General features: G+C 56.0%; 3 protein-coding genes across 9 annotated transcripts; 2 read left to right on the top strand and 1 right to left on the bottom strand.

Moving 5' to 3' along the window:
• Positions 1-9,812, top strand: CHRNB1 (cholinergic receptor nicotinic beta 1 subunit). 4 transcript variants are annotated; one of them, XM_041771410.1, is made up of 11 exons: positions 1-170; positions 267-406; positions 972-1,016; positions 1,530-1,639; positions 1,725-1,833; positions 2,128-2,275; positions 2,796-3,005; positions 6,153-6,376; positions 6,860-7,041; positions 7,367-7,514; positions 7,675-9,812. In XM_041771410.1, exons 1-11 carry the CDS (start codon positions 110-112, stop codon positions 7,873-7,875), a joined length of 1,578 nt encoding a protein of 525 aa, XP_041627344.1. In that variant the 5' UTR covers positions 1-109; the 3' UTR covers positions 7,876-9,812. The 4 variants fall into 4 exon arrangements, with proteins under 4 accessions (XP_041627344.1, XP_041627346.1, XP_041627348.1 ...); XM_041771412.1 differs by having other exon boundaries at positions 7,802-9,812; XM_041771414.1 differs by having other exon boundaries at positions 6,219-6,376.
• Positions 9,380-26,472, bottom strand: ZBTB4 (zinc finger and BTB domain containing 4). Of its 4 annotated transcripts, none has more exons than XM_041771409.1 (4): positions 26,213-26,472; positions 16,114-16,183; positions 14,638-15,740; positions 9,380-13,961 (listed from the first exon to the last, which is right to left on the bottom strand). In XM_041771409.1, the coding sequence occupies exons 3-4, from the start codon at positions 15,729-15,731 to the stop codon at positions 12,011-12,013; spliced, it is 3,045 nt and encodes a 1,014-aa protein (XP_041627343.1). In that variant the 5' UTR covers positions 15,732-15,740; positions 16,114-16,183; positions 26,213-26,472; the 3' UTR covers positions 9,380-12,010. The 4 variants fall into 4 exon arrangements, with proteins under 4 accessions (XP_041627343.1, XP_041627341.1, XP_041627342.1 ...); XM_041771407.1 differs by lacking the exon at positions 26,213-26,472 and adding an exon at positions 24,239-24,377; XM_041771408.1 differs by lacking the exon at positions 26,213-26,472 and adding an exon at positions 23,671-23,899.
• On the top strand, positions 25,802-27,027 carry SLC35G6 (solute carrier family 35 member G6). Its single transcript, XM_041773012.1, has 2 exons — positions 25,802-25,828; positions 25,957-27,027. The coding sequence occupies exons 1-2, from the start codon at positions 25,802-25,804 to the stop codon at positions 27,025-27,027; spliced, it is 1,098 nt and encodes a 365-aa protein (XP_041628946.1).
• Positions 27,028-27,129: the final 102 nt, after the last annotated feature.

Raw genomic sequence — 27,129 nt, forward strand, 5'->3', positions numbered from 1 at the left:
CGGCTGCCCCCCAACAACAGGTGCACATTCCTGGGCGCCTCGTCACTTCCCCCCCACACCCCCCGCTGGTGAATCGAGCGAACTCACTGAGCAACCAACCGGCTGAGCTATGACCGCAGGGGCGCTGCTGCTGCTGCTGCTGGGGGCGTTGGGGGTGCCACTCGCCCCAGGTACGTCTGGGCCTCTCGGGGCGGGCGGCGGGGGGCAGTGACGGGCAGGGGTCGTGGCCGGGTACTGTGGCTTTACTGGTTGCTCTTCTCCTCCAGGAGCCCGCGGCACGGAGGTGGAGGGCCGGCTCCGCGAGAAGCTTTTCTTGGGCTACGACAGCTCCGTGCGGCCGGCGCGGGAGGTGGGGGATAGCGTGGGGGTCAGTGTCGGCCTCAGCCTGGCGCAACTCATCAGCCTGGTGAGGGCGCGCGCGGGGGTTGAGCTCCGGCCCTAGGACCGGCGGGGGGCGTGGCGGAGGCGTGGCTGGGCCTGGGGCGGAGCCAGGTCGGGAGATGGACGGGCCGTTAGCAGACCCCATTGGGTGGACGTCGGACCAATGGACGAGCCGTGGGCGTGGCTTCTGGACCGGCCGCGGGTGGAACCGGGGCTGCCGCCCTGGACTGGCTGGGGGGCGGGTCCCGGGTCGGGGTCGCAGGCTGGGGCGGAGCTTGCGGCCAAACCGGGTCGGGAAATAACGGCGGGCGGAGATGCAGGGTTGGGTGATTTACGGGCTGTGGGTGGGGCCCGGGGCGGAGCCGTGCGGACGGGCGGCCTGGTAGTTGGATTGGCTGGCGGTGTAGACCGCCGGAAGTTTCTGAGATAGAGGTGGGGCTTACACCGTGCAGCATCCAGGAGGCGGGGCTTGGAGCCAAGATAGGGGGACTCAGAAAAAGAGGGATTTCCAGTGAGAGCTTGACCCGCGGAGCCCCTTCATTTCTTTCTATTCACATCCCCTCTACTCTTTTTAAACTTTTCCCTTCTAGAACGAGAAGGATGAGGAGATGAGCACAAAAGTGTACTTAGACCTGGTATGCAGACCCCCGCGGGGTGGGAAAGGGCGTCCCGCTGCCTTTACAATTTCCTCCAATGTCCGCCTCAGTAAGAGTATTTTCTTGCACCAGGACCTCGGAAAATATAAGAGAGACAGAAACTTCAGGAAACAATACCTATCTTTACTATGAGAGTTGCATCCCATGCTTTTCTTATTCTACTTTAACACTTTGGGGGGGCCACTAATTTGATTCCCTACCCACTTAAGGGTCACGAACTGCAGTTTGAAAAACACCGTTTTCGTGGCTAACTAGTGCACCCTCCTCGTTTTTAGACCCAAAATTTGGGGCCCAGCTCGAGGGAAGGGGAAATTAGCTGATGGGATCCCAACGAGTAAACGTGCAGCCGGAATCACAACTCCGACTTCCAGAACCACACAGCCCAAGCCTGCCGGCTCCCCTCCTTTGTACTCCCTCCCCAGCTCCCTCTGGACATCCCACGTCCCCTCCCAGGCTCCAGCCTGGACAGCCCCTCAGCCTCTGCTTCCACAGGAGTGGACTGACTACAGGCTGAGCTGGGACCCTGCAGAGTACGAGGGTATCGATTCACTCCGCATCACGGCTGGATCCGTGTGGCTTCCAGACGTGGTGCTCCTGAACAAGTGGGTCCTCCGCGAGACTGGGGGAGTGGGCGGGGTCTCCAGGGGGAGGGTCCGGGTCCAGGCCGAGCCCTTTCCTCACCCGCAGCAACGACGGCAATTTCGACGTTGCTCTGGACTTGAACGTCGTGGTGTCCTCCGAGGGCTCCGTGCGCTGGCAGCCTCCAGGCCTCTACCGTAGCAGCTGCAGCATCCAGGTGCCCCGGGGGCTCCCCCTGGGGACCCTGCCTCTCCTGAAACACTGACTCCGCAGTAACTCCATAAGCCTCCCATCGCTCTCGCCCTCCTGATTTTGCGTGATTTCATCTTCTCTGTCCATTGTCACTGACATGCAGTGTTTCTCAGCCACCCCGTTTCCATTGCCCGTGGGCTCCCCTAATAACCTTCCAATTCCTCTGACCCTACTTCCCTGTGACCTGCCTACTGACCTCCCAAAGCCCCCAGCCGTGAACATCTCTCTGGCAGCTCTGGTGACTCCCCGCTCCATCCAGGTCACCTACTTCCCCTTCGACTGGCAGAACTGCACCATGGTGTTCAGCTCCTACAGCTATGACAGCTCAGAGGTCAGCCTGCACACCGGCTTGGGTCCTGACAGGCAGGAGCTGCAGGAAGTGCACATTCATGAAGGGACCTTCATTGGTGAGTGGCTGTGGCTCCCGCGTCCATGGGCTTTATGATGTCCAGTTTCTAACAGGCTGACAAATATCCTCCTTCAGCAATGCCCAGGACAACCCTGTGGTGTGGGCAAGATGAGTGAGAATCTACATTTTGCAGATATGGAAATGGAGATGTGGGGTGCTTGGGTCGCTCAGTGGTTGGGCGTCTGCCTTCAGTTCAGGGCGTGACCCCGGGGTCCCAGGATCGAGTCCCTCATTGGGTTCCCCTCAGGGAGCCTGCTTCTCCCTCTGCCTGTGTCTCTGCCTCTCTGTGTGTGTTTCTTGTGAATAAATCAATAACATCTTAAAAAGGGAAAAAGAAATGGAGACTCGTTCAAGTTCACCAGAGATGGGCTGCCCAGCCCAGTGTCCACAGGCTAACGCCTCATCACATCAGCCCCTCGAGTCAAGGATGTGCCAGAACAAAGCCAGATCTGGCAGCAGTAAGGACAGGTTTCACATGTGCATCCCTGACTTCCCTCCTCCCCTCTTCTTCCTCGCAGAGAATGGCCAGTGGGAAATTATCCACAAGCCTTCCCGGCTAGTGCAGCCTCCGGTGGATCCTAGGCGGGGCGGGGAAGGACAGCGGCAAGAAGTCACCTTCTACCTCATCATCCGCAGGAAGCCTCTCTTCTACCTGGTCAACGTCATTGCCCCTTGCATCCTCATCACCCTCCTGGCCATCTTCGTCTTCTACCTGCCGCCAGATGCAGGTAAGGGAGGGAGGGGCCCCCAGCCCTGCCTTTTCACTGCTTGTACAGCTTCTTCCTCTCCACCCTGAATCCAGGCAAAGGTTTTGGCCAACGCAAGCCATCAAGGGTGGTGCTTCAGCCATCCTGCCCAGGTTTTCCCTTCAACCAGGGTCTCCTCCTGGGATCCAGGTTTCCCCTCCCACCTCAGGCTGGGCCTCCCCTCTACTGCCCTCTTCTCTCCATCCTGGGAGCTCCTGAACTCTTCCCTTCAGAATCCTAAGATCTCATCCTTGGGACCAACAAACTCCTGGAGTTAGAACACCCTCCTTTTCCCCATTCCTGGTAGCCTCCCCACCCGCCTCCCCCATTTTTTCAGCCACCTGCTAGTCCCTTAGCTTCCTATCTTCTTTGGAAATAATAGCAACATTTTTCCAGGAGGCAGCATAATGTAGTCACAGAGTAACCTCAGGCAAATTCCTTCCTATGAGTCCCTACTTAATAGGATTATTTTGAGGATTAATTGAGTTTCTTAGAACTACACCTGGTACCAAGTAAGTTCTATATAAGTGTTGGTATTAGTTTTATTATGTGTGAGCACTTGCGATAAGTAGTACAATTAACATGTTACATGCATTAACTCCTTTATTTCCTTTTTTAAGATTTATTTATTTATTTTAGAGCTGAGGGGAGGGAGGGGCAGAGGGAGAGGGAGAGAGAGACACTCAAGCAGACTCTGCGTTGAGCACAGAGCCAGAAGCAGGGCTTGATCTCATGACCCAGAGACTGCGACCCCAGCCAAAACCAAGAGTCAGACCCTGAACTGACTGCGCCACCCAGGCACCCCTATGTTAACTCAGTTGTGATCTTTACAACAACTCTGTGAGGTGTGTACTGAATTGTCTTCCCACTTTACAGAGGAAGACAAAGAGGCTGAAAGAGTTTAAGTCATTTGCCCCATGTTAGAGACAGGTTGTGTCGCCATTCCAACCCTGGTTGGTGCCAGTCTGATTCAGAGACTGAAATCCTTAACTCTGGTATTTAAAGCTTGCTTTCCTCCTCTCTGGCACCAAGTTCTCTGTCTAGGGAAGGAAAGTGATCCAGCTCTAGAACACACTTCCAAATGTAACTTTTACTTCCTCCCAGAGTGGGGCAAATCTTGGAACTCAATATTATAGGACTTAAGTAGAGCAGAGCATAAAAGTTTTTTTTTTTTTAAATTTCAATACCTTCCTTGAAGTTTGTGGTGCCTGTTGTATGTCACAGGAATAATCAGCCACCTGGCATATCCTTATATACCTTGTTTCATTTTTAGATCCTTCAGATTGCTATTTGGTTCCTAAAAAAAGCTTCAAGGTTGGTCTATTCATTCATGCAATGATGTTTGTTTAGCATCTGTAATGGGCTAGGCCCTGGGATACATCAGTGAGTCAAAGAGACAAAAATCCTGGCCTTGTGGAGTTTACATTCTAGCGGGGAGACGGTCAATAAACAAATATATCTAGTTGATAGTATGTTAGAAGAGGACAAGTCCTAAGGAGGAAAATAAAGCAAGAAAAGTGGTTATAGAGAATAGAATGGGGGTAAGGGTTACAATTTAAAATAGAAGTCAGGGGGTGCCTGAGTGGCTGAGTTGGTTTAGCGCCCAACTTTTTTTTTTTTTTTTTTTTTAGCGTCCAACTCTTTTTTTTTTTTATTTTTTATTTTTTTATTTATTTATTTATTTTTTTTTTTTTTTAGCGTCCAACTCTTGATTTCAGTTCAGTCGTGATCCCAGGGTTGTGAGATCCATGACCAGCAGGGAGCCTGCTTAAGATTCTCTCTCTTTCCCTCTACCACTACCCCTTCCCTCTCATTAATTAATTAATTAATTATTATTTATTATATATATTATAATTAATTATTAATTAATTAATTAAAATAGAATAGTCAGGGGCATCTGGCTGGTTCAGTCCATAGAGCATGTGACTCTTGTTCTAGGGGTTGTAAGTTGAACTCCCATGTTAAGTGTAGAGATTACATAAAAATAAAATCTTAAAAAAAAGTGGTCAGTGAATGCCTCAATAAAAAGGAAATATTTGATCAATATTTGAACAAAGAGGACACCTGGGTGGCTCGATCTGTTGAGCATCTGCTTTTGGCTCTGGTCGTGATCTCAGGGTCCTGGGTTTGGGGGAGCCTGCTTCTCTCTCTCCCTCTGCTCCTCCCCCCTACTCATGCTTTCTCTCTCTCTCTCAAATAAATAAACAAACAAATAATAAAATATTTAAAATAGATATCATATATTTGAATAAAGAATTGAAGGGAGCATTGACAGTTGCTTGGGGCGGGACCAAGTGAATGACCCTGGCAGACAGAAATCTGGGGGAATAATGTACCAGCTGGAGTTAACAGTGCATGCACTCACTGAGGGGGACCCTCACTGACCCTCAAGGGGGAGTGAGTCTCACATACTCAGGAAATAGCCAGGATAACTGAGTGATATAAGCAAGAGGAAAACAGTAGGAGATCAAGTCAGACAGATAATGGGGAAAGCCTTGTCAACCACACTGAGGACTTTGGCTTTTATGCTAAAGAACGTGAGAGGCCACTCCAAGGTTTTGAGAAGAGAAGTGATATGATCTAATTTACATTTTAGCAGGATCTATCTGGCTGCTGTTGAGAACAGTAAGCAGGAGGAAATATTATTAAGGCCTCCACTTTGCTTCATCCTAACTCAGATCTGAGGTGATGGCTGTTTGTATGAATATATTTTGAAGATAGAGCCAGTAGGGTTTGCTATGGATTGGATATGGGATGAGAGAGACAGAGAGAGGAGTGGAGAATGACTAACAGGATTTTGGCCTGAGTCTCAGGAAAGATGGATTTCTCATTCATGAAATGGGGGAGACAGTGGGAAGGGTTGGTGATCAGGGGATTAGGTTTGGGATGTGTTAATTTGAGATGTCTATTGGCTGTCCAAGCGGAGAGTTTAGATCAGCAGGTGGCTATAAATCTGGAGTTTAGGAGAACAAATCTGGGCTGGAGGTTTAATTGTAGGAGTCATCTGCATGCAGTTGGCCCTTCCAGAAGCCTGTCCTTGAGTGGGCTGGAAACACGGTCACCGATTGTGCCACGAAAATTGCCTTCTGGCAAAGTCTAATGTTTCCGCCTTCTTCTCTGCCCTGCAAGGAGAAAAGATGGGGCTCTCCATCTTTGCCCTGCTCACCCTCACTGTGTTCCTGTTGCTGCTGGCAGACAAAGTTCCTGAGACCTCCCTGTCTGTCCCCATCATTATCAAGTACCTCATGTTTACCATGATCCTCGTCACTTTCTCCGTCATCCTGAGCGTTGTGGTCCTCAACCTGCACCATCGTTCACCCCACACCCACCAAATGCCCACTTGGGTCCGCCAGGTAAGATGTCCTCCTCCAATCCATGTTAATCCTCCGTCCTAGCATTTGTCTTTTTGCGCAGGTGTGGCTTCTGCAACCTGCCTACCAACTTCATAGACCTGAGGGAGAACTACAATTCCTGGTAGAGTGTTCAAGTGTTAAGGCCTGTTGGGTGTTGAAACCTTGCACAGTTAATTTTACCCTCCTGACATTTGTCATGCCACAGATCCCATATTTTCTTCGTCCATACTGCCCATCCTGGGCTACAGGGAAACATTCTCAGGGTCAGGTTCTATCAGGGTGGAAGCCTTCGGGACTTTTTTTTCCCCCCCAGCCCGGACGCCTCCCAGGCCACTCAGGAGCTCTTGATGTGTGGTTGCACTTCCTTGTCTGGGTAGCTGGGAGGGACGCGCGCACGCAGGTGCGGGGATGGGACCGGTGGGCTGCTTCCCTTCCCGTCGGAAAGCATGAGAGCCCCCGCTAACACGCCTTTCTACTCAGCAGATCTTCATCCACAAACTCCCTCTATACCTGGGTCTGAAGAGGCCCAAACCTGAGAGAGACCTGATGCCGGAGCCACCTCCCGTAGCCCTCAGGGATTCTCCAGGAAGTGGCTGGGGTCGGGGAACAGATGAATATTTCATCCGGAAGCCACTGAACGATTTTCTCTTCCCCAAACCCAACAGGTAGTACCCACTCCTCCCAGTCGCCTACGAGGAAAGGAGAGAGGGAACTACAGTTCCCAGAAGCCTGTGCAGAGGCAGGCGGCTTAAGGTCCCGGAAGATGCCCGTGAGCATCATGGGAATCGTAGTATCCCTTCCGCCGCCAACTTTGCTGAAAGGCGGACAGTGGAACGTGTTGAGATGGGAGGAATTGCGGAAGGCAGGAGAGATCGCCGCCGGCGGGGAGAGCCTAAAGGGCCTTCTTACGTTCTGAAAACTACTAAGAGTGTCGGAGGAGGGAGTCGGAACGGAGCCTAGAGCGTGGCCAAACTGTCCCGCCTCTTCCAGGTTCCAGCCTGAATTGTCTGCCCCGGACTTGCGGCGACTTGTCGATGGTCCAAACCCGGCTGTGGGCCTGCCTCCCGAGCTACGGGAGGTCGTTTCCTCGATTAGCTATATCGCTCGGCAGCTGCAGGAACAGGAGGACCACGACGCGGTAAGTCCCCGAGGGCTGAGCGGGGCGGGGCCGGCGGGGCCGGCGGGGCCATGGCCCCGCCCCCATCCCCATCGCCCAATCTTGCTTCTGATTGGAAGCTTGCCTCTTTGGTCCCGCCCCTGTCTTCCGACTGGTTCCTCACTCCGTCCATCCGCCGCAGTTTCGTTTTCCTCGACCCAGCGGCCGGCCCCTGCATCCGATCCGTAGGAGGACGAGGGCAAGGGTACAGGGCAGGCCTTCCCCTGGGGGTCTGGAGCTCAAAAAGAGTTTACACTGCCTACCCCCAGCTGAAAGAAGACTGGCAATTTGTGGCTATGGTAGTGGATCGCCTTTTCCTGTGGATCTTCATCATCTTCACTAGCGTTGGGACCCTCGTCATCTTCCTGGACGCCTCCTATCACTTGCCCCCTGCGGACCCTTTTCCTTGAGGACAGAGGGCCAAGAGCCAGGACCTCTCACAGCTCCACCTGGAATCCAGTCCTCCCACACCATTGCCTTGGTGGGGAGAGCGCCCAAGTGGGACGGGGCGGGCGAAGCCGTGGCCCCTCCAGAAATGCACTGTTTGTTTTCTGGTGTCTTGTAGAAGTTCCTTTGGAGAGTAACACTAGGTTGCTGGTAGAATGGAACAAAGATCAAGGAGTAGACTGTACGCCCTACCTATGAGGGCAGGAACTGTGTTTTGTTCACTGTAATATCCCCAGCGCCTAGCACGGATCCTGACCCATAGGATAGCAGGTGCTTAACATTTGTTGAGTGATTAGGGAATTTTTTCTTTTCTTTCTTTCTGGGAAGGAAATGCACCAATGAGTAGTGCCTGTGTTTGCATGTTGGGACTAGTGGTCATTCTCTTTGTTTTTACCTTCTTGTAACGTATTGTTTTCGGATAAGTGTTATCCATAGGATTTTTTTAAAAAAGTTATTTCTAAAAGGATGCATTTGTAATGAGAGCTCACTTTAAAAAAACAAACAAACAAACTTCAAATTCCAGCTTTGGTGCTCAAACTTTGTATAAGGTACTGAACCACTCTTGGGGTAAGATTCCACCATTGTAAAAAAAATGAGGCTAATAATAGTATCTGCCCTCTAGTCTGAGGGTCATGTGAAAAGATGGGAACAAAAGCAGTACAGAGTATACATCAGAGGTTGTAAGCTGGTGTGCGTGTTTGGCCTGTGTTGTTGGCCTGCACAATTTTTAGTGTGTTAGCCACTTTAAAAATTTGGATATTGAGCAGAGAAATTTGGACTTCTGGCTTCTCTGGGGAAAAGATAAATTTTTTTAAACTACGTAACACCAGGCCTGATTCCCCTGATGAGTGGCGGCCCACGCTGTCAAGGTATTTGTACCAGAATTTCTCCAAGCCCCCACCCACCTGACCAGCTTTTCTCATTTTACTTGTCTGCCTCTCCATAACATTATACAGAATCAAGGGGAGGGGAGAGGGGGATGAGGAGTTGAAGACAATGAGAGGCTAGGAGTGGAGAAAGACAGGTGACTGTGTCTCATGACTGTGGCTCATTTTGCACCTGTTTTCTTTTCAATTTGGAGAGGGGGCTGCACCAGGTTTAAGGCGCAGGGGGACATGAGGCTCTTGGGCCCAGCAGGCTGTGTGAACTGGACTGAGTTAATGTTTCAGCCTGGAGGTCAGACCAAAGTCAGCTTGAGCCCTGGTGGCTGCAGCCATTACCGTGAAGTAGGCAGGGTTGCCAAGCCCTCACACCTCCTCAGCTGCTGGAAGCTGTGCCCTCAGAGGGATCATACAGCCACAGCCCCCAGGATCCCTGGCAGACAAGGGAAGCGTGTCCCTGTCCAGCCGACCCACCAGCCACGCAAAGAAGTGCACTTGGCATCCCACTGCAGAGCACAGTTTGTTTGTCTTGTTGGTTTATTGGCCTAGAGTTGGACACACACACAAATGCGGAGATAAATATTGGTCAGTTTCTCTAAATCTGGGTCCTCACTACGTATAGAGCTACAGTCTGTAGAATTCTAACCCTTGCGTGCTGTGGCACAGAACCAGTGGCCTTTCCACTCCACCATCACCCTTCTCCCCAGGGAACAGGGGCAAGGAGGGCACAAACTGACAAGACTTGAGTAATTTTCAAAAAGACGAAATGGCAAAATCCCAAATTTCCAACATCTGAAATTCACAATATTCACGTTCCCCAGCTTTGGATACATATGTTTTAATCTCCAATTTGCCACAATCTCGTTTGTTGCCCAGAACCACCAAATTCTGGAAACTACCTTCCTAAAACATGTTTCCCCGAGAAAAATAAATGTCTGCAATCTCAGTTCTCCCCAAATGTCCATGGTTTTGGAATTTTGACCTGTTCTGAAATTCAAATGCCCCGGTCCATCCTCAACTCCTTCTGTTCCCTGTGCCTTTCTTTCTGCCTCAGAGGAGTGCAGGTTAAGGATATAGGGGAGCTGTCATCACATCTGCCCCCTGCCTCCAAGGCTTCTGTCTCTTGTGGTTCCGCCGTGTGCGTGCGTGTGTGTGTGTGTGTGTGTGTGTATGTATATATATGTGTGTGTGTGTGTATATATATATATAAAATTTGTGTGTAGATATATATATGTATTCTTTATTATGTTCTTTTTTCGCAGTTTTTCTAAAGTGCCAGAAACAAGATTTGTGGGAATTTTTTAGTGATTTTTTTTTTTGCATTTTTCCCGTTTTAAGCTTTTTACCCCCTTAAAAATTGGAACTTGGTACATTCAGTAGGAAACTCTTCACTCGGACTGTGGCCAAGACCAAGAAAAGTGCAAAGAGACAGAGGAGGAGTAAAGGAGTGACTCCTCCGTGGTTAACATTCAGGAGCCTGTCAAAACCCTCCCCCTTCCTATAGAGGAGGAGGGTAAGAGGAGGCAGGAGGATGCCTGGTCCTTCCCCCCCCAAGCTCACCTCCCTCCAAAAGCCATGATCTTGCCCTTTCAGCCGCATGAGAGGGCAGCCATCTCGGCCCCGGAAAACAGTAGATGGGATAAAGCTCTCATCTAAACGGTGGCAGCCTTTCCCCTTTTTAAACTGCACTCCTCTAATTCCCATTTATCAGATTTGCTCCCCCAAACTGGCTCTCCCCTTGTGAGCTGTTTTTTTTTGGGGGGGAGGGCAGGAAGTGGGTGGGATAGGAAATATTCATCCAATCACAGAGTGGGGATGCCCGGTCGTCAAAGAGAAGTAGGAGCAAACATTTCTTCAACTCCCCCACTGGAAGGAAACATACGGACCCCTGACCAGGGTTAACTAGTGCAAATTAGGGATTAGGGACTGTTGATGGTCCCTGCACCCCATCCCTAGGCTGGGATCTTTGGGTGTGGGGAACTGAGTCAAAGATGGGGTGTAAGGTGCTATTCTGGAGGAAAAGTCGGTGGGGATACCCCAAAGCCCACCAAGGGAGTAGGATGGTTCCCCAAAAACCACCTGGAGTGAACGGTGAGGGAAGCGACACTGGGGAAGACGGAGGTAAAGGTAAGGATGGGAGGTCATGTGCAAATTGGGCTTACCCACCCATCCAACCCCCATCACTTTTCTGGCTATTTGGTCTAGTCTGGGAGAAACCATCAGGAAAAAACGGAGAATTAGATTCCCTTCCCCATTCCATACGGAACTTCTCCATCCTGGCCCCCAAATCTGATTCAGCCCAGAAGAGGCCATAGGTAGAGGCAGGAAGAGGTGCGGTCTATTCACCCCTTTGCCTTGGAAGAATCTGGGGCTCACTGGATTTGGGGGTCAAGACAGGGCCAAGATTAGTGCTGCCCTGGGCTGGGAAAGTGCTCAGCCGTGGAACAGATGGGTAGCCCTCCCCTCAACACCTCCTTGACCTGGATTGGAAGAGGCCATCTCCAGAGTCCAGGAGAATGAGGAGGAATATGGAAGATCCAAAGGCATGAAAGCCAAGGAAGGCATGGCATCTCGACGTGAAGGAAAGAGGGACACAGAAACCCACTTCTGGGGAGAATGGAAACCCAAGCCATGCTCCCAGGTGGGCAGGTGTCAGGTATCACAATGGTCTGGTCCAGGCCCTGGGCCATGAAGAATGGAATGTGCTAGGAAGCATCTAGGCAGGGGCTTAGAGAAAGCTTCAGAATGAGGGGAGATCACTAGGTGAAAGAGATGGTTTCCCCTCGGGGTTTATGAATCAGGAGGGTGGGTTAGACATTCAGAGCTGGTGGGGGCCGTGAGTAGAGATTCATATAAGTATATTGCTCAGTTGCCCCGAGGGCTAGAGAAGGGATGAGAGCTGGCCCTGCCCCTCGTGGAGGCCATTCCCTGGAGGAGAACTGAGAGGGGAACCGCCCAAGATCCCTTCCCAGGAGATGGGAAAAACTATAATCTCACACAAAGCAGCCTGACCCCTGAGCTCCAGGGGCCCCCAGGTCCCTGCACAAGAGTGTGGAGGGGCTCCCAAGGGGGCAGGGAAGCCAGGGAGCTGGTAGTGGCAGGGGGTTCAGGGAGGGTGGCATCTGGTGAAGGGGGAGGTGGGCCCAGAGCTCACCCCACATCTCCCTTCTGGGTTCTCTCCAGCCCTGCCCTTTCCCCTTCTCCCTTAGGGGGTACTGGTGGGGGGAGAGTGGGGGGAGGCGGGGTTGGGGGCGTGGGGGGCGCTGCTTGAGGATTGACTGCGTAGCCAAAGACCCCCGGAAGGAAGGGAAGGGCCCCGCCACCCTTCTCATCAGGTAGGACCATATTAAGGGCCACCGGGAGGGCGGCCAAATTGCTAAAGTTGTAAGGGTAGGCAGCCAGGAGCTGGGGGCCATAGACGAGCGGGTAGGGCTCCGGGTAGAAGGTGACTTTGGCAGCCCCCATCCCCTCCACGCGGTCCCCCTCCCCGGCGCCCACCGGCCCCTCGCCACCCCCCTTCCCCCTCCCACCGCCGGACTCACGGCCGCTCCCGATCAGGGCCAGCGGAAATTCCTGCACCGGCGGGTACGCGTAGGCGCCCCCCGCCGCCACCAGCGGGGGCTCCTCGCCCCCCGAGATGACGGGGTCCTGCAGGGAGGCGGTTTTGGAGGCCCCGTCGGCGGCCGCGCTCCCGCCACCCGCCTCCCCGCTGGACGAGGAGACCTGCATCTCCTGAGGAGCCTCCTCCTTAACATCCCCGGCCCTCGTGCCGGCGCCGCCCTTGGAGTAGGCGATGACGGGCGTGGGCGCGCCCCCGGGCCGCTCGGCCGCGTGCCTCTGCGCGTGGCGGCTCAGCGCGGCCGCCGTCTTGCACACCTTGGCGCAGTGCGGGCAGGCGAAGCGGTTGGAGGACCGCCGGCCGCCGCGGGCGCCGTGGGAGCTGCCGCCATGCGCCTCCTGGTGCTTGCGCAGCTTCCGCAGGGTGGCGAAGGTCTGGGCGCAGTCCTCGCAGCGGTGCCTCCGCTCGGCCCGGCCGCGGCCCGCGGGCCCCTCGGCGGCCGCCGGCTCCTCCCAGCCCCTACGCTCGGGCTTCTGTCTCCAGCGCGGCGGCCGGCGGCCCCGGGACAGCGCGCCAACCCCGCTGCCGCCCGCGCCCGCTGCCGCCTTGCGCTTGGGCTTGTAGGAGTAGTAGGGCCGCCAGAGCTGGTCCTCCCCGCCAGCCCGCGATGCCTCGTCGTCCTCGTCGTCGTCGTCGTCGTCGTCGTCGTCCTCTTCGTCGTCGTCGTCCTCCTCGCTCTCCACCTCCTCTCCGCTCAGCTCCCCTGGGCGCAGGTCAGTCTCTGAGATGCGGCGCTTGACAATGGCCTCCTCTCCAATCCGCACGGTGATCTGACATAGTGGAGGTGGAGCCTGTAGCTGAGAGGGGCCCCGGCCAGGCCCCGCAGGGGGACCCCCACCCCCGCCAATCCCGCCAGCTGGCTTGGCCGTGTAGGTCAGAGTCCTTCCAGCCCGTGGGTTGCGGCCCTTGGCCTCCTCCGTGGCTGTGGCCGGGCCTGCGGCTGTGGCCGGGCTGCCCGCCGTGGCCGGGCTGGTTGGTGTGGCTGCAGGCTGAGGGGGAGGAGGTGGGTACTCACGTTTTTTGGGGGGCCTCGGGGGAGCAGTGTAAGTGATGACCGAGGCAGCTTGGGCTCCCCCTGTGTTGGCCGGCCCACCCCCTGCTCCACCACTGCTACTGCCCCCGTGAACAATGACAGAGGGAGCCGGGTGGGCAAAAGCGATTACTGAGGGTGGGGGGCCGGGCTGGGGGGTGGGTGGGGGTCCGGGCGGTGGGCTGGCAGGCATTGCTACGGGGGCCGGTGTGTTGAGGCTTGGAGAAAGGGGAGCCTCAGGGGCTCCCTGGCTGTAGGTCTTATAGGGCCGCTTGGCTGCCCGCATGGGGAGCAGGCGGTACAGCTTGAGGGTATTGAGCTTGGGCTTGTAGCCTCCATTGGGTGTCTTCTCACTGGCTAAGAGGCCCGGGCTAATGCCATGGAAGGCTCGCTGGTGGGTCTTCAGGTTATAATAAGTGACAAAGGTCTCCCAGCAGAAGATGCACTGGTACCTGGGCCAGGACAGCAGGGAACAAGGCAGGGACAGAGACACTTGAGTCAGAGGCCCTGGAGCCAGGGCCTCAGCTTCCCATGTCCTCCGCTCACACCTATGACTCCCCCAGCCGTTCGTTCACCCTCCTTTCATGCTGCTTGTCCCATCCTGCCAGCCAGAGATACCAGTGCTAGTTCAGTGCCCCCCCATCAGCTGTGAGACGCTAGGCCCCAGCTGGTCCATCTGCAAACCAGGGAGTAATCACACACCTTGCCTAACTCATGAAGCTGCCTTTCGGGGCTCTGGGGATGAATCTGGGAAATGGTTTACAAGCAAGGGCATGTTGCAGAAATACATGTTCCAACTACCCAGTGGGCATGCCTGTGTTCCCCCACCGTCTTTTCCTAGCAGGGCAACTTCCTCGCCGGCCTTGGCCCTCCCCGTGGCACCAGGCCCCATCTGGGCACCCAGGGGTACTTGGGGAAGGGAACGAGGCTGGAGGGAGGCGGCTGCACCAGTGACCTCAAGTAGGTGAGCAGGGGCCAGCAGGCCAGTCTCGGGGCAACTCCCTGGGCCCCATGCTCTGCCTGCCCCTGCCCCCTCTTTCCCCCTGTGGTCCCTGCGGGGTGATCCTGACTGCTCCACCACCACTGCCACCCAGCCACGGCCCCACCTCCAGGCCCCAGGCCACTCACCTGCGCTCCCCAGTGTGCCACACCTCATGCTTGGTACGGTACTCAGCCAGCGCGAACACCTTCTCACAGTAGCGGCAGGGGTACTTCCTCCGCCAGGAGTGCACGTTGCTATGGCGCTTCAGGCTGGACAGGGTCACGTAGGAACGCTCGCAGGCTGCGCACACGTACAGCACGTGGCCGCCCACCACCTTTACCACGTGCTCAGGGCCGCCTCGGAAACCCACCGGGGCAGGCAGGGCTGAGGCATCCACTCCCGCGGGGCCGCTGGGGCCTGGGCCCCCCGACCCCAGCCCTGCAGGCCCCCGAGGGCCGGCCCCCCTTCGGCACTGGGCCTCGTGGGTCTGCAGCCGCTTGGGATGGATGAAGCTTTTCCCGCATCGTGGGCAGGGGAGGGGCCGCCGAGGCAGGGGGTGCTGTGGGTCAGAGGCCTGGGCCTCAGCCCTGTCCCCCTCCCACTCCCCGGCTGGTCTGGGCCCTGGGCCAAACCTATCATCTTCCGACTGCGAGGTGGCCATGGGGGCAGGGGCCGGAGGTACCCAGGCATCACCTCCCTCCCCCAGGCCCTGCAGGCGGGAGATGCCCAGACGTCGGCCCAGGGCTCCAATCTCTGCCACCGCTGCCCCGTCCCCTCCGCCGCCAGGTAGAGCAAGCCGGGCACTGTAGATGAAGTTGAGGACATCGGAGAAGGCAGCCGCCGGGACCCCTGGCAGCTCCAGGACCCGGGGTGGGGAGGATGTAGGGGGTGAGGCCGGAGGTGGGGAAGATGAGGAAGAGGAAGAAGAGGAGGAAGAAGAGGAGGAGGAAGAGGAGGAGGAGGAAGAGGAGGAGGAGGAGGAGGAAGAGGCAGCTGTGGTGGTGGCGGGGTTGGGGGCAGGGCCCCCAGTAACTGGTGGGAGGGGCAGTGGAGCTGAAGCAAGCAGGGCCTCTCTGAAGAAAGGACTAGAAGCAGCCAGGACACTGCGGTGAGCAGGGAACTTGGTGTCTCCAGCTATGAGGGTGACGTCACAGAAGAGGCCACGGAGACGCTGCTCATTGAGCTGGCGCAGGACGGCGGGGGCATGGGACGGGTCTGTCACCTCCGCTGGGGGGGGCATGGCGCAGGCCTAGACGGAGAAGAGGCCAGGGGAGCATGTCAGAGGCCAGGTGGAGGGGAGAGGCCTTGGAGGCTGTAGATCAGAGGCTGGGGGCAGAGGGACAAACTGCCAGCCACAGAAGGCAGGGGTTAACCTTAGCCACACCAATCTGGCCAGCATCCAGCCCTAGCATGTCAAAGGAGGTGGCCAGGGGTAGCTCAGGTCGCAATGAAGGTCAAGGGGTCAGAGCCTCCAAAGTCACAGATTAGAGACGGAAGCAGCAGTTCCCCATGATGAGGACGACGATGACTAGTGACCACCTGGCAGGACTCCCCAGTCTCGGGAAACCGGCTGCCCTGTCTCACGTCCAGCTTCCCGCAGCCACAGCTGCAGCACGTCTCACCTGAGAGCACAGCCAACATGGAGCAGAGCGGGGGTGCCTTAGTGATTCCCTGGTGCGGGGCCTCTTCCTTCTGTTGAAGAAACAAACCGCGTCCTCAGGAAGGGAGCTGGCGAGAAGGGACTCTAGGAGGTGGGGCTGGCACAGCACTTGAGGTCCGAGAGAGGACGCCCGAGTTGCTCTGCAGACCCTGACCCCCTCCCGGGGGCCTGCTGGGTTCTTGGTTTGGCTGCATCCAGTTGCACCTTGGAGGTCACACGCTTTATTGCAAAGCCTTGTTCTGCGGCCAGAGGAGTATAAGAAGGCCAGAGGAGTATAAGAACAAGATGATTTGCATATTCCCAATTCACCTCAAAACAACATAGCAGGCGTAGTTAGATCCCATAGGTCCAGGGACGCCTCTTGGATCGCTCTCACAGTCCCTTTGGCCCAATCTTCGGGGCTCAAAGAAAATCAAAGATTTGCATGTTGTCTTTCATTATAATAGTCTCATTTACATATCAAAATAGATTTGCTAGAGCTTTTTTATTGGACCCAACTGCTAGAAAGTCAATTCAGCAGAGAACCCCCCCCACACACACACACACACTTACACACACACCCTAGCCCCATAGATCTTAGAGGAGGTGCCAGGTGACCACCAAAGACCACGGATTCATACACACGACAGCTTGCTCCCATCTCTGGAGGGCACTGAAAAGGCCGCCAGACCCAGCAGGAAGCTTGCATCCCACATCTTACTCTGAAAGCTGGTGGTGTTAAGACTTTGGCTTGACAAGGGGGAAGGGACATGCAACCCCTCACCTCATCTCTTGCTGGAAGGCCCCATCCAAAAGAAATAGCAGGCAACCCAAGTTTGAGTTGTGCTGGTCACTTTACAGAAAGTACACAGCTACTTCCCCTGTGGGCATAGTCAGGGCTTGAGGTCCCATTTTTCAGCAGAAGGTCTTGAGTTCCAGAGCCACAGTCACACACAGCTGGTAATAACAGGGGGGTGCCTGTTCACAGAGTGGGGCTGGGCTCTTGACCCCTCTTGTCCATGTTTCATGAAACTTGGGAATGCTCTCCTTCCCAATGCCCCAGGCCACACGTCCTCTGCAGTACCCTGCATCAGGAGTTCCTCACGAATCCCTCTCCACTAAAAAACCATGCTCTTTTCCTGCTTATGACTCACACTATCTGGGCTGGAAGGCCTCCTTGCCACAGCCTGTTTCATGTTCCCAAAAAGACTGCTCTGATTCCTCTCCTGGAGAAGGAGGAAGGTGGTAAAGAGGGGTAATACTCAGAAGTCCTAACAACCCTAACTGGTAGGCACACACCAGTACGGGGCCAAGTGTCACCCCTTTAGTTGCTGGATCACAGATGGGGTGAGAATCCTGCAGAAGCATCCCCAACACCACCTCATGCGGACTGGTGTCCAGTTCAGGTCGTAAAGTGAGGAGAAAGGGAAAGCTCCCCCACCCCCATAAGCACAGTCCTTCCTGCTGGGGTCCCCAAGAGCCAATGCTTCACTTGTATGACCTCCTCTGCTCCTCATCACTACCCTATTAAGATTTTATTTTTAGGGACACGCTCAGGGGTTGAATGTTTGCCTTCAGCTCAGGGCGTGATCCCAGGGTCCAGGGATCTAGTCCGATATTGAGTTCCCTGCAAGGAGCCTCCTCCTCCCTCTGCCTGTGTCTCTCTCTGCCTCTTTTGGGTCTCTCATGAATAAAATCTAAAAACAAAAACAAAAACAAATCTTATTTTTAAGTCATTTCTACACCCAACATGGGGGTCAAACTCATAGCGCTGAGGTCAAGAGTCACGTGCTCCATCAACTGAGGCGGCCAGGCGCCCCAGCTTCCCCATTTTAATTAGGCAGACTGAAGCTAAGATGTCAGGTAGCTTGCCCTAGGACGTGTGACTGGTTAGTAGCAGGGTTGGGGTCTGATACCAGCAAGTCTGACTTAGAAGCCTGTGTCGTTGGCTCTGTCAGGATGAAGAGCAGGTTTATAGCTGTGGTACTGTGATACTATAGGAAATATGTATATTTGGTCTTCATCTCCATTCCTGACACAGAGCTCCTAAAACTCTTAGTGTTTTCTAAGGGATAGGGGCGATAGGAGCATCTTTTGTGCTAATATTTGGTCTCTGACCTTGGTCCCTGACATAGAACTCCTAAATCCTCTGGAGTTTCCTGGGTGACAGGAGCATCTTTTGTGCCTAATGAGGTGACCTTGGGGGTTTTCCTGGGGAGCTTCAGGTTGGGGGCTAGTCACCAGAAAGCCCAAACCATGTTTAGAAGCTTGGGGCTTTCAGTTCATCTTCCATGCAGGGGTGAGGGGCCGGAGACTGAGTTAATACTCGATCATGCCAACAGGATGAAATCTCCATAAAAATTTCTACACTATGGGGTTCAGAGAGCTTCTGGGTCAGACCATGTGACAGGAAGGCAGTGTACCCCAACCCGCAGAGACAGAAGGTCCTGTGCTCAGGACCTTTCCAGACTTCATATGTATCTCTTCATTTGGCTATTCCCCTGCATTATCGTATCCTTTATTATGCAATAACCAGGAAACCTAAGCAAGTATCTCCCTCAATTCTATGAGCCATTCTAGCAAATTCTCTGAGCTGAAGAGGGGGTCGTGGGAAACCTCCATTTACAGCTGGTTGGTCAGCAGTATGGGAGGCCCAGACTTAGGACATCTGAAACGGGCAGTCTCATGGGGGTGAGTCCCCTTAATCTGTGGGATCGAACTGTATCCCCAGGTAGATGATATTAGGATCAGATCAAATTGTAGGATCCCCTGCTGGTGTCAGAGAATTGGTGTGCAAAACTCACCCCACCCCCCATTTGCACTCACAGGTGCTGTGAGGAGATAATATAGAAAACCAGTTGTTTTTCTTTCAACCAGTTGTTTTTCTTTCAACAGCATCCACTAGGGGCCCACTGGCCCATCTAGTACCTTTGTGAAAATCAGAGGAAGGGAAAAAAAATTCGAGGAGGGCCCCCCTTCCTCCACAGGTAGCAGGCCTGTGCAGGTGAGCTCCAGGCCCCGCCCCTCCCATTGGCCAGGCCTGCCCACCTGCACAGGCGCTTAGGCTTGGTGCCTACTGCTGTGTGGCCATATGCTGACAGCCAAGGCACCTGCAGAAGGCCTGTCAGGGCTCCTTAGAACTGCGGGGGTCCGAGGCCAGCCGGGCCCTTAGAAATCACCAGGGAGCATCACCATTGTGGTCCTTGTAGCTGCCACATATGAAATACTTAGCATAGTGCTAAGCATTTTATCTGCGTCATTTCATTTCAACCACTCAGAAGAACCCCAGATAAGCAACAGCAGGGGCCGTCATCTGCCCCACCGTACAGATGAGTAAACTGAGGCTTTCAATATGCCAAACTCCTCCCCTGAAAGTGGAGAGGACGCAATGGTGGGGTGACCAGCCTCCCCACCCCCACCCCCAACCTGTCTCGTTGCTAACCAAGTTGGGGTTTGGAACCAGCTCTCCGGAGTTCAGCTGCCCATCACTGACAGTCATAACCCTACGGGGTTTTACAAAGGTAAAGACATTAGTTATGTGATCCTGGGCAAGTTTCCTAACCTCTCTATATTTCAGTTTCTTTGTCTATGGGGGGGGTGGATAATGAGTAGTTCCTGCATGGCACAGTTGTTTGTAGAGATTAAACCAGTTCCTAACCAGCAGTACCTAAAAGAGTACTTGGTTAAGTGCCCAAGAAATGCTAGCTCTTATTATTATCTTGGAAACTCAGTCCTGGAAAGCGGTGGAGGGAAGTGGTATAGAGAAGAGGGGGCAGAAATCAGGCTTATGGTAGGTTTGGTGGTTCTGTGTTTTTTAAGTTTTTTATTTGTTTTCACAGTTTCTTCTCCACCCTTGACTGGCTATGTGATCTGAGAGATGTGACTGAGCTGGGGTTCTGAGCACCGCCACCAGACATGCTTTGCCTCTTGCTGTTCCCTCTGCCCCCGAAACGTTCTTTCCTCAGATGGCCCCATGCCTCGGCGTCCCACCTCCTATAAGCCTTGCCTCAAGGTGCCTTCTCCTGGAGGCCTTCCTGGCTGCCCCCACATGCCTCAACTTCCTATGCCTCTCCTCTATGATGCCTCCTTAGCACTTAGCAAAGCATAGTGTTCATTTATTTCGAGAACGTAAGCTCCAAGGGAGGGAGGTTGTCACTGCTTTGCTCACTGCTCTCATCAATGCCTAGACCAGTGCCTGGTACATAATGGGGGATTTCTGTTATTTTTTTTTAATATTTTATTTACTTATTTGATGGAGAGATAGAGCATGCACAAACGGGGGAGCAGCAGGTAGAGGCAGAGGCAAAGGGATAAGCAGGATCCCTGCTGAGTAGGGAGCCCTACATGGGACTAGATCCCAGGACCCCAGGATTGTGACCTGAGCTGAAGGCAGATGCCCAACCAACTGAGCCACCCACGTGTCCCATAATGGGAGATTTCAAAAATATTTTGGTGAACGAATGAACCTGCCTTCTTCAAAGCCTTCATGGGGTCTGTCCACCCTCAGGAAAGAAGCCCTTAGTGCTGGACAGAGCCGGCCAGCAGCTGGGGAAGAGCAGGATGACATGACCACTTCTGGGGGGCTCACGCTTTGCCTCATATACTTCCAGGGTTTGACATGGATTGTCTCGCTGAATGGTCTCGCTGAATGTCTCTCAGGACGGCCGCCCAGAGTTGGCATTTATGTTACTCCAATTTCACAGATGAGAAAACTGAGACTCATAGAGGGATCTACCCTGCTCAAGGTCACACGGCTTGGGAGCACCAGGCTCAAAATTCAGATCCAGACTTGTCTGAATCCAGATGCTAAGTCTTTTCCCTCTGTCAGACCACCAGATCCTGCCCTGAAGGGGCCTATGGCCTGCCGGTGGATTACAGAAATCACCACATAAGGTCTCACGTGCTAAGCCTTAACTGTGTCATGTCTGACTCCGCCCTTTCCTTCGCTCCCAGGGCCAGCCCTCACCAGGCAGGGTCGGATCTGTGGCCCAGCTTGGGAACAGCCCTGGAAGCCTTCCCTCCAACCAGCCTCTGGCCCCTGGACTAGCTTAAGCCCTGGTTAACACCTGCCTGGCCCAAGGTTATTCCTCTGCTTTTAGGCCTACCTCCCACCCCCTAGCCCTCCACTCACTGAGGGTCCCTGTCCGCAGAGACCTCAGGCAGTATCAGTTCTGGGCTCAGTAATTTTCCCTGGTCCCTACTCGCTTGGGAATATAATTCAAATCGCTCTGCCAGCCATTCAAGGGTCCAGTTCCAATCTTCCTTCCCAATCCTGCCTTGAGTTAGACTCCCTTCAAGCACCCACAGGGTTCTCCCACCTCAACCAGCTACACAGCTCCCCTGTCTTTGCCTGTGCTGGCTCTTCTGCCAGAAATGCAACCTTTCCTAGCCTCTTCCTAAAACCCTCTAAAATGTAACTCCAGTGCCACCCCCCTCTTGGCTCTCCCTGACTCACAGGACAAGGGATTCTCTCCTGCGCCTGGCTCGTCAACATTTGGTGTCCCCGTGGCCAGCTCTCCCTAGGCTGGGATTCCCCAAGTCATTGTCTAAGCACACAGGTCTTCTGAGACAGGTTGGTACTGGGTGCTAAGTTCTGCAGAAACTGGGGAGAAGAGTGTGTGCATGGGGGTGGGTGCAGAGAGAGGCCCACACAAGGCTTCATTCAGAAAGGCAACAGAGAACAGCGTCAGAGAGCACAGGATCTAGAGCCTGACTGCCGGGGTTCAAATCCAGCTTTACCTCTTCCCAGCTAAGTGGCTTTGGGCAGATTACTTAACTTCTCTGGGCCTCAGCTGTCTCATCTGAAAAAGGGAGATGATTAGAACACCTACTTCCACGGCGTGCTGTAGAGAGTAAATGAATGATCATATATATAAAACGCACCGAGAACAGTGTCTGGTACGCTGTACGTGCTCAGTAAGGGTTTACTGCTATTGTTACAAGCCAGGCCCTGAGAAGGGGATCCGCAGTGGCTGGCACAGGCACGGCCCCCCAATCTGTACCTAATTTCCAGGTATGTACTCCAGGCGCCACTTGCACCCCTGTTGGAAGATAGGCAGGGAATTAGCCCCATTTTATAGACGGGGAGCCAGGGCTCACTCAGCCCCATCCCCCTACATAACCAACCCCTCCCCCAGCAAGGCCAGGTGCAGCACACTGCGGTGCGCAGGCACGCACACACACACACCCCTACATGAGGGCCCAGGCAGTAAAGGTGAGGAAAACCTGTTCTGAGCAATCTGCCTAGTGAGTGAATTCCATTCCCAGACCCTTCCACAGTGGTAGAAGCAGTACCGTGTGCGTCACAGAGGAGCAGGAAAAGCAGAGGTACTCAGAAGGGGGGCAGAGAGAGGGTGAAGCAGGAGGATGGGATTGAAAACTTCGTGTTTCTTTTTTCCATTTCAGTGACAAGAGTCACACCCGGCCTTTACATAAACATGTCCAAGAAGCCACTCTGTCCAAATGTGGTTTCCTTGCAGCCACCAGGCCTCTCCTCTCGGTGACCCTGACGCGCTGGGCAGGCCTCGAGGGGGGCAAGCACTCAGACCCCGAACAGAGCCTGACTGGGCCACCTCGCCACCACCCAGGCCTCCCGCCTGCTGCCCTTGCTCTGCCCCATGTTTATCTGCCTGCCTCCTTCGTAACACAGCCCCACAGCAGCCCCACACGGCCACTGAAACGCGCAGAAGACAGGCACGCACACGGCTAGTGGCTGATCTCCCAAGTCTGAGGCCCACATTGCCCTTGTCACGCCACCTCCCTCCCCACAAGTGTTTTCTGACCAGCTCGCTGCCCAGTCCAAGAGCACGGACAGGCTCCCACAAACAACGTCACAAAAGAATCCCATAGAGAATGTTACAGACACACAACCTTCCCCTCGCCCAGCTGCCCACGATCCCATAAACACAACCGGCACATTCCACCTGGAGCCCCTCACACGGCAGTGCCCTGCTGCCCTACAGGTACCTGGGACACACCCTGGGGCTTCTCCCGGGCCCCAGATCTTCAGGACTTGAGTTACAGACGTGCTGCCTCCATGCAACTCACTCAACACACAGACCCACAGACACATCCTGTGGGCCATCCTTGCCAACACCAGACCACACCTTGGCGGGGCCACGGAAAGGGGACCCGGACGTGACACCTTCCCACCCAAAGGTACACAACAGGCCCCTCGGAAGAGGCACATACACGCTGCACTCTGGTGCCCTCCACAGCACACACATTAACCACGCCAGCTATGCAAAAAACAACAGTTCATAAATAGTTCATGTGCGCAGCAAAAGACACATACGTGCAAGAAAACAAATGCTGGCAAAAAACATACATAAAACCACACATCTGACAAACTCCGCATGGATTGTGCCCTGCTTTCCAATGCGGACCTGTCACCCAAAGCCACGGGGCCACATATTGTAATTCTGCCCCGCACCACTGGACACCCCTCCATCAGGCTCTCTGTCCCCGTGGCTCTGGGAGGGCCCTGCCCGGACCCCCTGACTGCCAGACCAACAAACAGTGGTGTCCGGGAGAGGTTTACCTTGCCCCACAACTCAGCAGGAGACACACAATCTCCAGGACTCGCAGCCACAAGCCTGCCCCGACGGCACGACGGCTCCGGGGCCCCCGCTCGCCCTGCGCACCCCGCACACCCCAACTCCGGGGCGCCGGGCGGCCCACCCCTCCCCCTCTCTGCCTGGCTCCTACGCCATCGCCCTCCCAGCAGCTTTGCAGCGCCGGCCCGGGCTCACACCCGCCCCACCCCACCCCCAACCTGCCCCCCGGGGCGGGGGAAGCACCCGGCTGCAGAATTAACCCTTGGGGAGGGGAAGGAGCGCGGCCCCCTCCCCGGGCCCGGCCGATCGCGCCCCCGGCCGCCGCCGGGTCGGACGCCGCACCGGGGCCCCCTTAGTCGCCCCCCGCGCCGCGCGCGCCTGGAGGCGGGGCCAAGCTCAGCCCCCGACCCCTGAGCCCCCAGGTCAAGCCCGGAGGGGAGCCGGCGCGGCGCGGGGCGCGGCTCGGGCCCCCGCTGCGCCGGGCAGCGTGGAGGGGGCCCGGCCGTTGGCTCCGGTCCGCCCTGGCCCTGCCCGGTTCGCCCCGGGGCCCACCTGACTGCGATGGCGCCGCGTCCGCCAGGCCCGGCTCATCCCCGTGGCCGCCCCCGGCCGCTCCGGTTTCGCCCGCCTCCAGCTCCGGCTCCGGCTCCTGCCCCGGCCCCCCCAGCGCCCGGCCCCGGCCCGGCCCCGCCGCCGCCGCCGCCGCCGCTGACATCATCGGCTCCCCCCCCCGCCCCGGTCCTACCCCCACCCCCACCCCCGGAAACAGTACCCCCCCCAGCGCCGCCGCCGCCGCCGCCGCGGAGAGGAGGCCGGCGCCGCGCAGCCGATACCGACGCGGGGCTCCGGGCTCGGGCTCCGGGGCGAGCGCGCCCGACGGCCTCGGCCCAGACCGATCCCCGTACCGGCACGGCGCAGGAGCGCGGGGCTGCCGGACCGCTGGGCACCGGGCCTGGCCGCCGCAGCCCCGTGGGCCCTCACGACCCCCACTCCCGGGCAAGGGACGCCCCCCCCCGCCCCCTGCACGCCCTTCACTCGGCGGCGGGCCCCGGAGCACGCACACCCTCTCGCAGACACACAACATGGCAGGCTCACAATCCGGCCCAGGGGGACCCACAGACCCGGACTCAGCACTCTCACGGGGGCGCGGGGGAGGGGGCAGCCCTGGATCCACGCACATGCCTACCCTCCCTCCCCAGATATGCACAGGGCCCCCCAGCAGGCTGGCGGCCAGGCAGGCCCCAGCCCTCCACAGCAAGCACACGTAAATGACTACCAGTGCAGATGGACACGCAGCTTCCTATTTTGTCCGCACCGGCAGGAATATCCACATCTATGTACTTCTGCATAAATGCAGAGGCCCTGGCGTGTGCCTCCTGGGAGGGCACCAACAAAACGCCAGGTGCAAGCTCATGCACAAGAAACACACATTCCTGAAACTCCAGAGGGACAGTCCCAGAGACTCCTCCCTGGCGTTCAAAAATTCAAAACTCGGGAGACAGAGGAGCCAGGCTTCAAGCTCCTTCCCGCAAAAGCATTGTGAAACAAGGTGAGACGTAAGTAAATAACTTAATATGAAGCCAAAGGAGTCTCATCACATAGCTACTCATAAAAGAGAATGAGACCAACTGTGGGGCTGGAGAGACAGACAAAGCAAGCCAGGTTGGAAACAATGAGAAACGAGGACCACCCCCACCTCAGGAAGGTTCCAGGGAAGAACCTCCCACCCCCACCTCAGGAAGGTTCCAGGGAAGAACCCCACTCCCACTCCAACCAGGTCACAAGGGCTGGAGCTCTGAAGGGCCCAGGCCCCCTGAGCCAGGAGTCGAGGAGGAAGTCCAAGGATAGATGGTGAGTGTGGGGGTCAGGGAGGCAGAGCCCCCTTCCCCGTAGCTCCTGGCCGCTCCCTTTTGTCTCTTCCTCTTAAACCTCCTGGCTGTCCTGGAGACACCTACAAATGAAACTCACAATGGTGTACCCAGATGTCCCCCCACAGGAACCTGTGACATCACACAGACACGCAGCATCTGAGGCTGCCTCCCCTTCCCCAAACCGACAGAACACCCCTGAGTCCTCTCTTTCTTCTCCCCTGGACAGCATACCCAGAGAAACGCGATGCTCCAGGACCACTCACCCCGTTTCGTGCTTTAGAGAGACCCAAGGCCCACACTGTACCACCTCATCCAGTTACAGGCCCCTTCTAGCTGCTGGGAGCCCTCCTCAGCAAGGCAGCCTGGCCCGCTACTGTCCTGCAAGGTCTCTGACCCCAGCCTGGGTTCCGCCCTGCCCGGGTCCCCCTATTGCCCGAGCTCCTTTCTCCCTCACAGGCTGGCAGTCACCCCTACTTCAACCTGCCCGACTTCACCCGGCCATTGCCACCCTCCACTCCACCCAGCCTCCCCTCGCACCAGCGCTGCCGGCCCTCCGACGCCACCAAGGGCCTGCTTGTGGCCCTGCTGGGTGGGGGCCTGCCCGCTGGCTTCGTGGGCCCCTTCTCCCGTATGGCTTACCAGGCTTCTCACTTACCCTCGCTGGAGCTGCTCATCTGTCGCTGTCTCTTCCACCTCCCCATTGCCCTGATACTTAAACTGCGTGGTGACCCACTGTTGGGGCCTCCTGATGTCCGGGGCCGGGCCTGTCTCCACGCCCTGCTCAACGTCCTCAGCATTGGATGCGCCTACAGCGCTGTTCAGGTGGTGCCTGCTGGCAACGCGGCCACGGTCCGCAAAGGTTCTTCCACCGTCTGCTCTGCCCTCCTCGCCCTTTGCCTCGAAAGCCAGGGCCTCAGCGGCTACGACTGGTGTGGCCTGTTGGGCAGCACCCTGGGACTCATCATCATTGTGGGACCTGGACTAGGGACACTGCAGGAGGGGACCACGGGCCTCTACACCGCCCTGGGCTACGTGCTAGCGTTCCTGGGCGGCCTGGCACTGTCGCTGGGGCTTCTGGTGTATCGCTCCCTGGACTTCCCTTCTTGCCTACCCACAGTGGCCTTCCTGTTTGGCCTGGTGGGGCTGGTGGGCTCTGTGCCGGGCCTCTTTGTCCTGCAGACGCCTGTGCTGCCCAATGATCCTCTGAGTTGGAGCTGCGTGGGGGCAGTGGGGATCCTGGCCCTGGTCTCCTTTGTGTGTGTGAGCTACGCAGTCACTAAGGCCCACCCAGCCCTGGTGTGCGCCGTCCTGCACTCTGAGGTCGTGGTGGCCCTCATGCTGCAGTATTATGTACTCTATGAGACAGTGGCACCTTCTGACATCATGGGGGCAGGGGTGGTGTTGGGCAGCATCGCCATCATCACCGCCCAGAACCTCAGCTGTGAGAGGGAAGGGCAGGTGGAGGAGTGAGATCAGACTTGAGAGCCTGGGGGTTGGGGGGGTGGGCAGGGGGAAATAGGAGGAAGAGAGACTGGAATACAAACACTAGGAGAGCAAGTAACTGAAAGAACT

The sequence above is a fragment of the Vulpes lagopus genome, chromosome 10, assembly GCF_018345385.1.
Source record: "Vulpes lagopus strain Blue_001 chromosome 10, ASM1834538v1, whole genome shotgun sequence".
Taxonomy (NCBI): Eukaryota; Metazoa; Chordata; class Mammalia; order Carnivora; family Canidae; genus Vulpes; species Vulpes lagopus.